The following is an 18,244-nucleotide window of genomic DNA, read 5'->3' on the forward strand; positions in this document are numbered from 1 at the left end:
ACCCTTTGGATATTCCCTTCGCTGCCTTGAATAAAGACTAAGCGCACCGCGTTTACAACAGAACACCTGTGGACATACAGAAGGCAGTGCTCTTCTTTGTATAGCGGTTTAGTTTCGATTCAGAAGTATAGGGATATAAGTACGAGACCAAATTGGTTAAAAATTCATTTATTATGACTAAGCTACTCATTTTGAAATGCTATCATAACTTGATAAGCATATCTATGCCCGACAAACAAAATGACACCAAAAAGGTTGTGCCACCTCAGATGGTACCAACAACCCATTTTTCGGGTCTTGGCCCATGGACTAATCACTGTGAAGGGGAAATGTTCAGCAACAACAAGAGCACGAGTATGTAACCTACCATATACTGTACGCGCATTCATTCCGTGAGTGCCAAATACAAGCTAGAAACACACGCAATAAAGAAACATTGCAAGTTCATGAACTGAGGGACCTTTTTTTTTGTCTTATATCTTAACAAGATAAAAACGTTGTGATTTCGGGTGCTGTTCGTTATTCCGAATGTTCGTTTATTCGAAACACATAAATTCCCTAAACCATAGAGGTTCGTTAATCCGAAAACGAAAAAAGGTTCGTTAATTCGAACATTTGCGGCGTTATTTCGAAGGTTCGTTAATCCAAAAATGACATAGGGTTCGTCATTCCGAAGGTTCGTTAATCCGAAAATGAAATAGGGTTCGTTATCTCGAAGGTTTGTTGATCCGAAATGATATAGGATCCGAAATGATATAGGGTCCGTAACGAACCTTCGAAGTAAGTCGAGCTTTGTTTCATTTTCGGATTAACGAACCTTCGGAATAACGAACCTTATTTCATTTTCGGATTAACAAACCTTCGGACTAAAGAACCTTACTAACGAACCTTCGGAATAACGAGCTGTAACCGTGATTTCATATCCAATTTGTTTGATTGGACCTTTTAAAAGCTATGATTGTATCGAATCATTGAAATGAAATTTAACGGTTCTGTCCGCCGTATCAAAAGTGTGATGATAAAGGGGATGTGCGCATTGTCATTCGAAATACATGTAACTACATGTAACTCTACATTTAAGTAATTAGTCTGATTATTATATAGCAACTGATTTTGGGATTGATAGTCACTACTGACAGTTTTTATTCTCGTAAACGGCACCTGTCAATCTCACAGGCGTCAAGTCGAAGCACTCACACGTCATGAATTGACCATAACGTAAAAACGACAGAACTCTACACACAAGAGTTCTGTGATAAAAACACGCGCTGGGCACACAAGATGAGTATGTTGGAACCACATGGCGCACTCACTGCTGGCAGGGCAAGCACGTGCTTTGCTCATCGAACTGATCGTTTTTATAGCGATCATAATATCGCTGCACAGCAGAGATTCGTATTCCAATGCACAGTAGGCCTACTCTCTCTCTCTCTCTCTCTCTCTCTCTTTCTCTAAAAAAAAAAAAAAACATTAAAACATTCACACTTGAAGGGGTGGATACATTTAAAACGGAGTCAATTTAGAGTGAAATTGGAGTGAATTTTGAGTGAAAATGTTCATTTTCACTCGGAGTGACCTCCGGGATCACTCGAAGATTTTGGAGTGCTATTGATGTAGCGCGATTCCGCTGCTTAAATGCATTCAGTTTTGCTCATAATCATTAATTTCATCCTTCTTTTTTTTTTTTTGGAAAGCAAGCACTCCTTAAAGAGGGAAAACCCCGATTGGACAAATTGCGACGTAAACATGCATTGACATAGTTATGTGATACGTATAAACAATTTATCATGAAAGGAGAGAAGGGTACCTACAGTACATGTATCCAAGATAAACATTATGCATGCACGTGTAGTACCACTTCTCGGGGACTCGAGTGAAGTTAAACGCAGCTTTGTTGATTACATAATGCCACTCTGGTGGTTTCGCCATACCCTTCTCTCTCTCCTACGTTTTCTTTGTTTTCTCCCTCTCTTTGTCTTTTTTTTCCCCTACAAATCGTGTACTTTAAGAATAGACAGACGGTGTTAAACTTCAACTCAAGTGGCTTCTTAAGATCTGCGCCTCTTTCATCCATCTTAGGGACCGTGACACTATTGTGAATGACACAATTAAAAGCATCACACAAGGACTTTCACGCCTCGTTAGACCTTTAAGACTCAGATCTTTTTCTTTCTTTTTATGTGTGTGTGTGTAGACGTGGACGCCATTGGGAAATATCAAGCTCGAGACAATAAGTGGCCACTTACAATATAATGACCGACCGATGTTAAAGGTAGATTAAATCAGTAACTAAGTCAGAAATTGGGGAACCAGTAAATAAATAGGCAGCGATCGACACTTCGACGGTTTGCCAATCTAATGTGCAGCGATCGACGTCGAAAGTGTCAATCAAATACGTTATTTACGGTCGACGTCGAAGGTTGATAAAATCAGTAAGCAGCGATCGATGTCGAAGGTTGATAATCGGATGGGTGCTGTTCGTAATATTCCGAAGGTTCGTAATTCCGAAGGGTCGTTAAATTCGAAACACACAAATTCCCTAAACCTACAGGTTCGTTAATTCGAACGTTTGTGGCGTTATTCCGAAGGTTCGTTATTCTGAAGATTCATGAATCCGAAAATGAAATTAACGCAACAATATACCTTCTGAATAACGAATCTTCGGACTAGAGAGCCTTCGGAATAACGAACATCGGAATAATAGCTACCGATGTGTAAGGTTGATGAAATTATTAAATAGCGACCAATGTCCAAAGTTGATTAGGTCATACCGTCCGACGTTAGTGATCGAGAAAACTATAAAGTAGCGGCTGATGTCGAAAGTTGATAAAATAAGGACAATTAAATCAAATAGGTATAGCGTCCATAATGTCGAGATCAAATAAAATTGAGCAGCAACGAAGTGTCGAAGGTTTATGCAATCAACTTGGTATCGCACGACGTCGAATGTTAAGCAAAATTATCTGATTTATCCGACATTTGTTTTAGCATTGTAAAGAGGCTAAAGTTACCGTTATTCATTTCTGATCGCAAAAGCAATCATCCAACATTTACTAGTATTTTGACACCTTACGGAGCCGAATGTTACCGTTAATCATTTTCAAATGTTAAAGCAAACAACCGACATTCATTTTAGCATCTTACGGAGCTGAATGTTATCCTTTTTCATTTCCAAACGTGAAAGCAAACATCCGCTATTTATTTTAGCATCTAACTGAGCCGATTGATACCGTTAATCAGTTCCAAATGTAAAAGCAACAATCTGTTATTTATTTTAGCATCGTTCGGAGCAGAACATTACCGTTATTCATTTCCAAATTTAAAAGCAAACATCCGACAATCATTTTAGCATCGTACGGAGCCGAATGTTACTGTTTTTTCATTTTGAACGTCAAGGCAGACATCAGACATTTACTTTACCATCAAACGCAGCTGAATGTTACTGTTCTTCATTTCGAAATGTAATAGCAAATATCCGACATTTATTTTATTATATGGAGCAGACTGTTACTGCTATTCACCTCCAAACGTAAAAAGCAATCATCTGCCATTTTCTGGGCATCTTCCGGAGCCAAATGTTATTGCTATTTACTTTCGAAAGTAAAAGCAAACACCCGACATCTGTTTAATCATCATACGGAGTTGAATATTAGTGTTATTAATTTCCGAACATCAAAGGGATCATTCGACATTTATTTTAGCATCTTCCGGAGCTGAATGTTATTGTTATTTACTTTTGAACGTAAAAGCAAACATCCGGCATTTATTTTTATCATCGTACAGAGTTGAATATTATTGTTATTCATTTCCGAACGTCAAAGCAAAGATCCGACATTTATTTTAGCATCTTCCGGAGCTGAATGTTATTGTTATTTACTTTTGAACGTAAAAGCAAACATCCGGCATTTATTTTTATCATCGTACAGAGTTGAATATTATTGTTATTCATTTCCGAACGTCAAAGCAAAGATCCGACATTTAGTTTAGCATCTTCCGGAGCTGAATGTTATTGTTATTTACTTTTGAACGTAAAAGCAAACATCCGGCATTTATTTTTATCATCGTACAGAGTTGAATATTATTGTTATTCATTTCCGAACGTCAAAGCAAAGATCCGACATTTATTTTAGCATCTTCCGGAGATGAATGTTATTGCTATTTACTTCCGAAAGTAAAAGCAAACATCCGACATTTATTTAATCATCGTACGGAGTATTATTGTTATTCATTTCCAAACGTCAAAGGGATCATTCGACATTTGCTTTAGCATATTCGGGAGCTGAATGTTATGGTTATTATTTTACTTTCGAACGTAAAAGCAAACATCCGGCAAATTACTGATACTTTTCAAAAGATTTTCGCGGATCGATTTCAGCTAATTTCCTTCATGTAGCCGATGGTTGACGGGAGAGTTTGATTTTCATATCATTAATTCCGCGCTGGAGCGCTCGGGCAAATGCGGGTGTTTAGACGAGAGTGAAAGTGCGGGCGACTTCCCTCGTCTGTACGCGTCCAAACGCCCGCGTATTACCTAGTACGCCCGGACGAAAGGGCTTCCCGCATTTGCCCTAGGGGTTTTCGTGACGTTTCCCGCGGTCGGCACTGTAGTACTCATTATGACAAAAACAGACCACAGTATCAGTGATAACAATAGTACTCATTATGACAAACACAGACCACACCAAATATTATTTGTCTTTCATTTTCTGTCAATGGTTGCCTGCAAAATGAATAGAAGTACATTTGAAGTTGGATGCGCACATGCTTGTACATATCATTTTCTACATTCACAGTTATTTCCAGTATCATTTTCAATAAAAAAAAATGTTACAAAACTTTGACAACATAAATATTTAGGCACGTAGAAAAAAATAATAATTATAGGGGAAAAAACATAATCATGAATGCCATATATTTAGCTTTTTACATTTTTGCTTATTTTGAGAATTTAGCACATATTCTGAGAATTTAGCATTTCACAATTCATTGCCTCCCTTGACAGAAGTGCATGTACCTCACGTCAAAAACAGAAAACCATTATTTTTTTCTTTCTCTTGAAAAAGAGTGACATCTTATTTCTGATATTATGAATATAACTGGTCACACATTTTTCTTACCAGTTTTGATTCATGAAAATAATATGCTTGAAGAATATACTGTCTATTCAATACTACATCATGGGCGAGATAAACCTTTTTAAACATGTCAAAAAGTTGTACTCTTGTGACTTCATGCAAGTAAGAAAGTGACTAAAAATGGGGTACCAAAGGGGGCAGCTACTATCTTTTTTGTGTTCTTATTTTTTTTTAATCTAATTTCACACAATATTTGAACAAAACAGTTTGTGTCAGAAGTCCCACATTCTTCAAGCATTTGTGTTATGTGTGTTTATTTGTTTTGTTTTTTATAAACATGAAGTGGAGACATCAAAATTCAAAATCAACAACTCAAAAAAATATCTGATCAACCACTATTCGCAAAAAGGATAGAAAAAAAAAAGGAATAAAATGTCTGTACATGCAAAAAGTATCAGCTTGTACAGTAGGCCTATGCATCTATATCAACCTTTCAAGCCTAACACCTCCCCTGTTTCTTGGTGTGTGTTTTGTTTGTTTGTTTTTTGTTTTGTTTTCTAGCACAGCATCTGGGCAGAATGAAGCAGAAAGTTGAAACCCTTGCAAAATTGAACAGGTATGTTACATCATGCCTATTTATATTTGGGGGTTTTTTTTTTCTTTCTTCTTTCTCAGTGCTTTAACAAACACTAAGCCCTGGGAAGTAGACACACAACTTACCTCACTGCCATCCTTCTTTGCAAATTGTTAAGCTGTGAGTCATCTCGTGTTAAACCTGTGTGAAAGCAACAAAGATACAGACAACATTTCATATAGTGCGCTAATATCTCATGAATTAATAAATTGCTCTCCCCGCAACAGTCAGTAGAGGGCAGCAGACAGGCTGTGACGTAATTGTGGACATGTCTCCAAAGGTTAAATTCATAAAATTTCACATTCGAGTCAACTTTTCTCAACAATGACAGCAACTCCTTGTCTGAATTCCAAATATGGCACAAAGGAATGCATTTTGCAAATTAGGGTGCATATTTTGAAGTTGAACCATGTTCATATGTGAATTAACAGAAAACTTGACAGTAATAGTGAAATTTTGTTTAGAAAATTAATGGAGAGTTGTCAAAAGGTTCCAAGCTGATTTAATTTGTCGCCCTCTATAGTTCATTCATTCAAACAGCTGTAGCTTCCTTATTCCTTGTCCGATTTAGCTCAAATTTGTCATTAATAAATCAAATATGTCAAGCATTTGAATAAGAGAAACTTCATCTGAAAGTATTGGTTCCCTTTAGCCCTAACCAGGCCGGGCTTTTTGGGGTGTTCTGTGGCCGGGGGAGGGTTGATTCAAACCCCCCCGATCTCGGCCGTCGATTGCACAATCGCCATGAAAATTGGCACACACATTACCTGTGGCGTAATCTACTAAACTATATAAAAAGAAATGGAAATTTTCATTATACCAGTATTAATCAATTATGCTAATATATACATAAAATCATACATTTTGCTCTAAATAAGAAAGTAAAGCTCCTAGAATCCTAGTTTTGGGTGATAACATTCTTTGTAGCATCCTTAACAATGTACTTGAAAAAAATATCTATCAAAGTTAATTTATTATGTATTCTATTTTTTTATGAATTTCTTATGTATTTTTGTTTTTCAACCTTTTGTTTTTTACTTTTTTTTCACAAAATTTATTACAGAACCTATTTTAAGCATAATTCTGCTAAAATCAATTGATTTAAGCCATTGAAAGTGAAAACAATCATATCTTTTTGAATAAGGAGAGAAAACTCTATTTGCATCTAGGCATTGTACACAAAATCACGTTTTTGAGCCATTTCCGGTCTGACAGGCATGTATGTATAAAAGGTCATGCAGCGTCCTAACAGTATGTGTGATTTTCGCGAAAAGGGTGTCAAAAGATGTGCAAGACTTGAAAGTAAAAAGTCAGAGAACGGCACGATCAAAAAATTTCATGCGGCGGAATAGCAGGGAAAAATGTTGAAGGGGGGTTGATTCAACCCCCCCCCCCCACATTTTTAGGGTTAAAGTTTTCCTAGATGTATCAGATTTCACTTCAATATTTAGCATCAAGTGCAATATTTCCCTGTACCAATGCCATAAAGCTGACTTTATATTTCTCTTATATCTATGGAAGGTTTTAGATCAACAGTCACTATGTCCTTTAAACAACTCAACATCAGAACACTTTATCATCATCCATCTTTACATCATCATCATTTAACCTGCTGAGGATGAGCTGATTTTCCTACAACATGCATTCCCCATAGACACATGCCCTAGTGTACTCAGCAGGGGCGGATCCAGGGAGGACCGCAACCGGCGCACGCCCCCCCCCCCTTTATTTTTTGTTGAAACAAAAGAAATAAAAAGAAAAAAATGGGAGAAGGGTGCGTGCGCCCCCCCCCCCCCTTTAATTTTGTAAACGCGCCGCCTCTTTACGGAATTCCTGGATCCGCCCCTGCTCAGGACTCATCCTCAACGGGTTAAGTCAGTCCGAGTTACACTACACAGCTACTTACAAATCATATAATACATGATGACATATTAAACATAGAGGACTGACAGACAGACACTAAACACACAATCTCTCTCTCTCACACACACACACACACACACACACACACACACACACACAAAATGAAAGTAACACTAGGTAATAATAAAAAAACACTCTCAAGAAAAGTACGTAGTCTTCTTACCATCATGAAGAGACCACGCTAGGCAACCAACTTTTTCTGTCACTACCATCAGCGGTCTGTTATCACAGGAAATAAAAATACATCCAAGAAAGATGCAAACATGTCAGATTATGCCATATCAATGAGGCAAAACATAAAACATGGTACAAAATTATGTATACTATGCCATGATAGACTGGAATACTTTGTGTTGATGTGAAGAACAATGACATATATTTCTTGGAAAATGGAGATGATGTCATCACACAGTCTTTCAAAATTCAAAGGTTTGCTAGCGAGATTCAAGAATTCATTTTGTCTGCCCGCATCCTGCTTCATGTCTTCAGCCCAACTTGCAAGAAACATTATGACATAGAACTAGGAAGATGCAGGCAGTGTCAGTCACTAATTTTGAATCATGTTTTGTTTTACCAAAGAGAGCAATAAGGACTTTGAAAAAATCATCATACTCAAAGGAGAGTGGGGTGTACCATACTGTGAAAGGGGTGTGACATGGTTGATGGCATAGGAAGAGATACAACTTGTCTGAGCTCACTTAACAGAGGGAAAGTAAATTCAGTTCAAAATAGATCTCTACAATACATTGGATTGACCCCTTGGATTGACCAAGCAGTATTCTGGGTATTAAATCTGGTAGCAGCATTGCCATCTTAGCTCTTCTACAACCATTGTAACTTCTCAACTCTCCAACTTTCTAAAAACTCTCTATCTTAGCATTCTTGCAAGCCCAGGAGGGATGCTGATTGCATGAAAACTTCCCACTCCACATACATGTTAATAATCTGACAGACCTATAAGTCTCAGCATCTTTGGATAAGAAGTTTGTTTATGCACTATTAGTATGTGCTGTCAACTGTTGCATGTGAGAACTGCAGATAGGTCTAGCTCTGGCATACACTGCAAATTGTATTAAATGACATTATAAATTGTACAATATGCAAGGTCAATACAGAATGCTGCAGACTAAATATAGAAAATCTTTGGCTCCTTTGTTTCACTCAATGACTTCACATTATCACTTCCTGCTATGCTACCTGTGATGTCACTTCTTGGTCCCTTTCTACACTAAGGTCAGATTCACTCACCTCTGAAGCACTACTGTAACAAAACCTAACATTTATGGCACAAAGTATTTTCACTTCTCGAGCTTGTTACAAAGATCACACTAGTGTTGGGCAATAACTGGTACACCACTCAAGAACTTAATCCAACATGTTGCACAATCAGTATCAGTGAGAGATCATTTAGTGGTATCAGGCAATGTTTTACTAGGTCTCCCCAAAGTGTTTGCTGATGATGCCTCCTGAATTACATCATTAGTTATAATTACACCGGAGCTGTGGAACTGGTGAAGATGTTAAGTTCTTGAAAAAAAAACCCAAACAAACAAACAAGAGAAATCTTGAACAAACACACACAAGAAAACTAATGATGTTTGAGGGGGCCACCTCAAGATTATATCCCCCCCCCCACACACACACACACACACACAAGCACACACTAAAAATGTTCTGCAGCTTCTGTTACAAGGTGCTGAATATTAACTATCATAATCTTTTCGCAAGTGGCATGGAAAAGGGCATGGTTCTATGAAAAAATGTGGTTGCAATACAAATTCCTCTACTCAGATCATGGCTGAAACTGCAGAGTGTATCCGCACTGAATCCTATAAGATGGATCGAGGCGTATTTATGTAATATCATGAAGTCTGAGGTGCATGTTTGTACTCACCCCACACAGTCAAAGTTATTGACTCCTTTCCCGATTGCCATGAGGTAAATGTGAACACCAGATAAGAAGGTGATGGAGAATACTGACACATATCGCTGCATCACTTTGGGATGAACCAGTTTCATCAAGATGTAACAAAGACTCACATCTACAGCAAAGTACAAACTTTCCCTGGGGATATGTCAAATTTAAAGAAAAAAGAATATCAAGGTTTCCAAAATGCAGATGTCCCACATATACATAAAAGGAAAATGCTGATTCAAGGATACAATATTACTAAATTTAGAAGAAATCTGAATGAGAAGATATTTGATGAGGAAAGAACTTGTGCACATACAATAGAAAATGAGAAGGCTATGATATGTGTCCTTTGTTGACATGCTATGAATAAGCATCATTTTAAAGTAGATATAGGCCAAGCAACACGACAGTGAAGTGGCAGCACCATTCCATTGTGTAATGAATTATTCTGCAGAATACATGTAAATCATGCACTAAACTGCACTTTGTTGAAATGTCTCCTTTATCCCATCATATGAATGGAAGTAAAAACTGTGTAGACAAAGCTACAGTGTAAATGAAAAATTTGACAAAAAATGAGAATTAGTCTAGTACATCAAGTTAATTCTGGCTGGTCAGAGGTGATACATGGCTTTTTAGTTGACTTTTCTTGATGGAGAGCTAGGGTTGACAAGGAAGTGGGAAGTAGCCTGCTTGGAAAAGGGCAAGAAAGAATTTTCAACAAATTATTGTAGTGGAAGAGTATTTCACAAAATGATAAGTTTGTCACTTCAATAAACAGAAAATAATATATTAGCACAATCTCACCATCCTATAGCCTGTACGCAGAGGCAGATTCCAGCCACGGCCTGTACAATGTGTCGAGTCCTTGTTGATGTGCCCCGACTTCCCAAATAGGTACGGAAGAAAACCGAATATGTAAAGGCTGACAGCTGGCATAACAAGAAATTGGCCTGGAATATGCAAGCAGATAAAGTTTTGTTAATTTCAAGAACAAGACTTGGCTGGGTGAAGTTCAGGGAATGCAAAGAGTTACCATAAATTGTGGGAAAAGGTTCTCCTTGGTATGAAGGGAAGGTTTAATCAAAGTTGTGTGAGGTCTGCAATGTTGTATAGGAGTGAGAGATGGTGTTTGAGGGAAAGTAAAATGGCAATTTTGACAAGGACTGAGAGAGAGATGGTGAGAGTGATGCTTAGTGTGAAACTAATGGATTTAAAAAGAAATCTGAGGATACCAGGTATTTCATTTTCAATGAAGATGCTTGGGTTGAAGGAATCAAGTGAACAGGTGGCAAGTGTGAATATTGAATGGCCTGTTGTGGTGGTATGACTATCTAGTATGAGCATTTTTGAGGAAAGATGATCATGTTCTGAGGAAAGTGCTCAAGTTTAAAAATGAATGAGCCACAAAAGCAAGGACGACTGAAGGTGTGGAAAGGACCAGCAGTGGATAAGAAGCTTACCTGTTGTAGATATCTAGAAACTCTAGATTTTAGTGATAGAAATGATAGGATGCCACAAACTGGGTTGTATGGCAACAAAGTGTGACTTTGTGCTGTGAGAGCTGTTGATGTTGCTGGTACTCAGTGGCAGAGCAGAGTGAAGTATGGTTGGGTGTTCATAATACCGGCCACCTAACATTTTTCTATCAATAAAAACGTGAAAAATCTCACAATTTGCTTGAAATTTTACTCACATGTGGAGAAAATACTCTGGATTCACAAGCGCGCACTGAAAATGCGATCTGAGGTACGCGCTCTAGATGGCGGCTTCGAACGCGTGGGGTGTCATTTTTTCCGCACTCAGTTTTAGCCTCATTTTCCTCGATAGCGTAGCCCAGTGAAGAATCGAACACCGTTGTGCGCAGTCCCATGCGTACATTTTCTTTCTGTACGCGCAATGCCATTATAGTGCGCGGTCGGTTGATATGGACCCGGTCGGTGTGTTGAACACCTACCATACACTGGAGATCTGGCCACTCATCGAGACAACCCTCCCCCCCCCCCCCAAAAAAAAAAAACAACAACAACAACAACAAACAAACAAAAACAAAAACAAAAACAAAACAGTAAAACTGTTGAATATTCATTAAGGCTTTCTGAATAGGTCTAACAACATGTTAGTCTAGCTCTAGACCATATAGATCTACATTCTAACACAAATCTATGTTTATTGTTACATGAAATTGAGGCATACTCGTGAAATAGGCCCCACCACTGCATGTCCGTACTAATACTACGGCAGCTCGCCTATTTATACTCGTGAATTCAGCCTCACCGTGTGACGTTCATCGGTAGGTAAGCACGGCGGTGGGGCTTCCTTCCACAGTATAATACTCGTGAATGCGGCCCCACCAAACGGCGTTTACGCAAAATTGATACAGCGGTGGGGCCGATTTTCACAGCATAGCATCTTTCGTCCTCTCTTTCTTCTCGGAAGGACTCCCTAATGTCCCTCGACTAATTTAACGGCCAATTTAACCATAAATACAACCCTACCTAACCCTAAACCCTAACCCTAACCCTAGGACCTACCCTGGCACCCTTGCTTGCTAACGCACGGGTACACGTGCACTGCGGTGGGGCCTATTTCACGATTTTGCCGAAATTGATTGCTTGGACTGGAGTCGGACTTTCTATGATGAATTGTAAATATTCCATACGTAGGCATAGCGACCCCCCCCCCCCCCTTCCCGGCTACTGTACGCCGGTGGTACGAATGCCGTGCCGACGCGACGTGCCCCACTCAGAATCAACTGGAATCGGATTCAAACTAGAATTTTTTATAGAAACGAAAGGTTTCGGCGCCGTCAGCACACTGAAAAAGCAATAGGTGGGACCAGTCGTAGGCACTTTCCGGTAAGGCTCAAGCGCCGTGGCTTCGTCCAGGTACCTCCACCACATGTATGTATTTCTCATCTAGATCAGTTCTATCTTCTCTTAGTTCCATTTATAAAGTTATTATACTTACCTCCTTGTATCGCAAACCAATGTGGTCGCAAAGCTTGTGTAAAGTTTGGAATTCCATCACGAAAGAAAGTCACACCCCCTCTCAGAGCGCAGAACATGTACGGTTGACTTTTACGAGTATTATGGCAACGAAACGGATGGCGAGCGCTGAGTGTGTGGTGCGTGCATACTGCTAGCTGGCTAGGGACTCGGTAGTTTGCACCAACGAGCGTACAACCCTGGGTAGAAGGTCTACTCGCGCGATTCTACACGTATAAACAGGTGTATACGCCATAGAGGCTAACGGCGGCCATTTTAGGAAGCAAACCGCTGGATTATCGCGAGCGTCTACGTGACCTATTTGACGAGTGAATTCTGCCTCCCCTTCATTTTCTCCCTTTTAAGGGGGCAAACAGCGGTATAGCTTTGTTTCAGACCTCAAATTTCCATTTAGAAGCATCATTTATGCTTAGAGAGGAAAAAAATGAAGAAATGTCCATCATTTTTGAATCTGTAGTCCCTCAAAGTTCGAGCACTATACTGAAACGCCTTTCTCTCCATTTCTCCCCCTCCATCTCTCCCCTCTTTCGCCCTGCCCATTTTGGTAATATAAAAAGTCTTTGGGAGGGGGGGGGGGGGGGGGGGACGTGTCCCCTGGATTTTTTTTTTTTTCTGAGGATCATCCCCCCTGTATTTTCAAACTTAGTATTCTTATTTTTCTTCTTCTTTTTTTAGCACTCTTGATTGACCTTGTCACGATGATCTGCATGCAATGCGAACATTTTGGAGATTACAAATATCATTTCTCAAATATTCCACCAAAGCTGCGAATCACATGGTTGAAAAAAATACTGAAAATATCAGATCTGTTCAGTTACAACGTCGGCATATTTATGTACAAATTTTCTGCCAACGAGTTACCGGATGTTTTTACTAGCATGTTCAGAAAAAAACTATTTGATTCATAATTATCCTACCCGCCAAAGTGACGCATTTCACCTTCCACGTACTCGAACAATTTTCGCTAAAAAACGATAATGTATACGGGCCCTAGATACTGGAATGACCTCTCCCCCGAAATAACAAGCTGCTCGTCTTTATATTCCTTTAAACGTAAATTAAAAGAGTTTTTATTGAGTGCATATTTTGCAGACACTGAACAGTCGTAATGTCTTATGTAATACTGTGGTATGTTATTGTCCAATCAAACAGTTTGTCAACACGTTACAGACTCCATTTAGGGTCTTGCCATGGGGCTCTCTGAATTCATCATTAGCAATTCCACACTCTACTTCGTTTCCCCCTCTTCCTCTTTCCCTCTGCCCCTCTCTAACCTTCTATGCAGAGCTTGACGGCAGGCACCAAATGGCTTAATAGTTGTACATGTTACTTTTTGTGTCTTACTGATCATATCCTGGTGAAAGTTTTAATGCAACAATAGTTTATAGTATATACACCAAAGTAGGCTGTATAATAATGATGGCTCGGTCACAGTAAGTTCATATTAATGTATAGTTTGTTTTTTCTTTTTCTTCTTCTTTTTTATTACATAAAATTTGGCAACCTTACATCATCATTCTGGTCTTCTATCCGTTCTCCGTTTCTTTTTCACAAACACTGATTACTCGGGGCTTACAGCCAAACAAGCTAGCTTTCATGTAGGTCCCGTCATACTTCTCTTTGATCAACCCCATTTCGATTTCGATTTTGACCAGTTATCATTACATGTAATTACTGTGTTATCACCATGTACTCTCTAAAAAAAATCGAGTGAAAATTTTCACTCTAAAAAGAGTGAATACAAAAAAGAGTGAATTTCGAGTGAAATTGGAGTGAATTTCGAGTGAAAATGCTCATTTTCACTCATTTTGGAGTGACGTCAGGGATCACTCGAAGATTTTGGAGTGATCCCTGACGTCACTCCAAAATGAGTGAAAATGAGCATTTTCACTCAAAATTCACTCCAATTTCACTCGAAATTCACTCTTTTTTGTATTCACTCTGTTTAGAGTGAAAATTTTCACTCGATTTTTTTAGAGACTATATTGTTTGTTTTCTGCACATTGTTCACAAGGTAAAAGAACTTGTCTGGTTTCTGTTGTAATGTTCATAAATGAGAAGTATGAAAATAAAATGAAAAAAAAAAAGAATTTTAATTCTGAAAATACATAGGCTCCCTCCCCGACCCCTTCGGTCCACCTTTCACACAGAAGACGCGCATATTATGTCGATCTTGGATAAAAGATCGCGAATTATGATAACGAATTTAGCCACATTTTCCTATATTTCCTTTCTTTTTTTTCAATTTTTTTTTCATATCGTACTAATAATGAGAAAACAAAAGCTCCCTCGTGTGGGAGGGAGACATCCTCTAAGCCCCCCCCCCCCCCCCCCCGGCCCTGGGGGCACTGTCAGCTTCCAACACACATGATGTACAGAGTGCACCGTGAAGACCGACAACGTATGTTATAGATCAAGAGGTGACAGATACCATGATTCAGCCAATCACTGTCCCGGAATCTCTTTTATTAAAAACATTTTAAATATCATTCCATCAAAGTGGGCACCGCAAATAAGATTGTTGAATTCTTCTTGAGAAATCCAAAAGCTCCGACGGTATAGAGGGGGAAGTGGCGTAGACAAGTCCTCAGATCAGACCTGGATAATTTGCGGGCAAGAGAGACGATCTCAATGTATTACGGCCAAGAAAGGCAATTAATGTCAGTTCAACGCTACCCCCCCCCCCCCACCCCCAGCACACACACACATCACTACACTTAAATACATGGCCACTTTACCCAGGAACATTTTTCTATTAGGGCAAGAATAATCGACATTATTGTTACAATACAATAACAAGAGACGTTAGGGATCGGTAATGTGAAAATGTGTTTATGTGATGGCGACAAAGATCACATTGTGATAAATAAGATAATATTATTCATTCTAAGAAGAAGACTGCCATGGTTGATAAGTATAAATGTTTATTTAATTTCATAATTTTATCATACTCCAGGACGGCACAAAATTCAGCCAAAAGGGCGGTTCATTATGACTTTGTCCGTGCATTAAACAATAAAAAATGATAATAATACCATGCACCGCATTCGTTTGGTCCGTGTTAATTCTAACTCCAATTCAAATCTAAATTCAGATTTTATTTTCACTTTTTCAACAAAATGTACGAAGAAATAATGTGAAATTTGACATGCTTGTCGTTGAAAACACAGCGACCCGGTCATATGCAGGGATAATAATAATTTGCATATGTTATCAGTACAACAAAGAGACATACAATTCACTAATTTTAAAAGTGCAACATAGCGAAAAAGATAAAGATGCCTATCACCCCATCCACGGTACCCCAGGCCCGTAGCCAGGGGGGTGCGTCGGGTGCGTACGCACCCCCCCCCCCCCCCAAATTCTGAAAGGTCCACTTTTTCATAATAACGGTTTTTAGCAATTCTCAAGATAACAATCCAAATAAATATAAAGACACATTATATGCTACGTAAATGTGGAAGAGTACGTTTAACAATGTTAAAAATAATTGTACGAAACCCTTTTGTTGTATGAACCATCGGATCGTCCCCATGCACACAAACACAAATGTTATGTATCAATTTGTGCGAGCTATTATTATATTGGCACTGCATGCCATGGCCCTTGGCGCGTGTGACCGGTGTTTTTTTTTTTTTTTTTCCACTGGCCGCCCGAGTACGTGCGATTCGTGGATGACATTGAGGTTGACACTTGCATTTTTTCACAGGAACAGAGGTAAGTGGATGAAAATCTAATAGCCTCAAGTTTACATATAATGTGACCCTGCACCTCAAAACAAACAAAAAGTCGCCAGACATGAATTTTTAGTTAAGACCATATTCTGAAAGAGCACACTTTAAGCTTTAAAATGATGTATAACTCAAATCAAATGGACTCTCCTAAATATTGGAAAGAAAGCACAAACTCAGGAAAAGTGTGAACTGAGAAAAGAGGCTCTTATTAAAGTACAGTGTCTATTCAAGCGCTTAATCTTTACCAAACCGTGCTAGCTGTGCGATGAATGAGACAAAAAACAGAAAGTAAACCACCAGAGTAACAACAATGAAGGGATTATCAGATTAAACTGAAATTAAGCATGCCTCATTAACACATTCTGTCCATAATCAATGCCAACTTTCAAAGCGGTAACACTATCTTTTCAAAAATTATAAGTTTGTTTGTTTGTTTGTTTGCTTTTATTTCTGCATTCAATCAGATGCAATTTGAATGCAAACTTCAAAAAGTACAAAGACAAAGAATAACAAGTGCAGTGAAATACATCGATAACAGTACATAAATAGATTCACATAGGTGATTGCATTGAGCATTGTAGATACACAGAAACATAAAATAAAATATACAGTATTTTTCAGTAAACAACAGAGATAATTGAATGCAGGAGACCACCATCATAAGCGATTAAGCTTGAAATGGATGGAGGCCTCATAAAATGACTATCCAACGACATAACTCTCTTGGAGGAAGGTGATCAGGTGAGTGCAGTGCAGTTGCAGGTGAGAGTGCAAGATGCAGTTGTAGGAAGAAAATTGAGATTGACAATAAGATGACAATCTATACTATAAATATTTGTTAGCTCAATTGGTTTGGAGAATATAATTGTATCAAATATCGTTTAAGTGAAGCTTTCAAAGAATAAATACTTGAACAAGACTTTATATTATCCGGGAGATTATTCCAAATATCCGGACCCGAATGTCTTATAGATTTGTGTGTCACTAATAATTTGGGATTCAAAAGGTGGAAATTTCTACATATACGAGTAGGGTACGAATGGACAGAAGTATTGAACCTAAACATGTTATCAAACGATGATGGAAGTTGATGATGTATATATTTGAACATAATTACTGCTACTTGAATAATATTCAAATCAAAAACCTTCAATGTTTTAAGCTCATGAAATAAAGAATCAGTATGAGCCAGAAAATGCGATCCTGTACAAATACGTATAACTTTCTTTTGTAATTTAAATATAGAATTTATTTTGGTAGAGCCGCAAGTACCCCATACAACATTGCAATAACTTATATATGGGAGAATTAAGGAATTATATAATAGAAATAAAGTTGAACGAGGAAGAAAGAACTTCAGCTTGGAAATTATCCCTATATTTCTAGAAATACACGTTGTAACATAATGTAAATGCTCATTCCAAGTCAAACTTTCATCTATATATACTCCTAGAAATTTTGAATTCATTTTCTTTTCTAATGGGATATCATCAATGTTAATATGTATCAACGTATCTTCATTATGAGAATGAAGTTTGAAATAAATAAAATGAGTCTTTTTTATATTCAAAGAAAGTTTATTAGACTTAAACCAATTTGATACTTTACTAATTTCAATATTTAAAGTGTCATTTAAAATCTTAAGATTTTTATGAGAATAAAATATATTCGTATCATCAGCAAATAGAACAAAAGAGAGAAGAGAGGATGTATTTATGATATCATTAACATAAAGAAGGAATAATAATGGGCCTAAAATTGAGCCTTGAGGAACACCACATTTAATTAAAAGGGGGTCAGATTCACAACCATTAAAAATAACATATTGTCTTCTATTAGTTAGATAATCTTTAAGCCATAAAAGTGCTTGTCCTCGAATACCGTAATGACTAAGTTTGGTGAGTAAAATAGAATGATCAAGAGTATCGAATGCTTTACTCAAATCGCAAAATATA

The 18,244-nt window shown here is 38.1% G+C and overlaps 1 protein-coding gene across 1 annotated transcript in view; it reads right to left on the reverse strand.

Moving 5' to 3' along the window:
• Positions 1 to 12,611, reverse strand: part of LOC139745452 (lysophospholipid acyltransferase 2-like) — a gene marked incomplete at its 3' end in the record, with an annotated part of 29,228 nt that extends 16,617 nt beyond the window's left edge. Inside the window, exons 1-5 of the mRNA XM_071655841.1 lie at positions 12,518 to 12,611; positions 10,355 to 10,500; positions 9,527 to 9,697; positions 7,796 to 7,851; positions 5,796 to 5,850 (exon numbers count right to left, since the gene is read on the reverse strand). Coding sequence (XP_071511942.1) covers positions 5,796 to 5,850; positions 7,796 to 7,851; positions 9,527 to 9,697; positions 10,355 to 10,500; positions 12,518 to 12,574 — 485 coding nt within the window. The remainder of the gene's footprint in view (positions 1 to 5,795; positions 5,851 to 7,795; positions 7,852 to 9,526; positions 9,698 to 10,354; positions 10,501 to 12,517) is intronic.
• Between the last annotated feature and the right edge of the window lie 5,633 nt (positions 12,612 to 18,244).

The sequence above is a fragment of the Diadema antillarum genome, unplaced genomic scaffold (genome assembly GCF_040938485.1).
Source record: "Diadema antillarum isolate AM-2024a unplaced genomic scaffold, OU_Dant_1.0 seq00001266_RagTag, whole genome shotgun sequence".
Lineage (NCBI taxonomy): Eukaryota > Metazoa > Echinodermata > Echinoidea > Diadematoida > Diadematidae > Diadema > Diadema antillarum.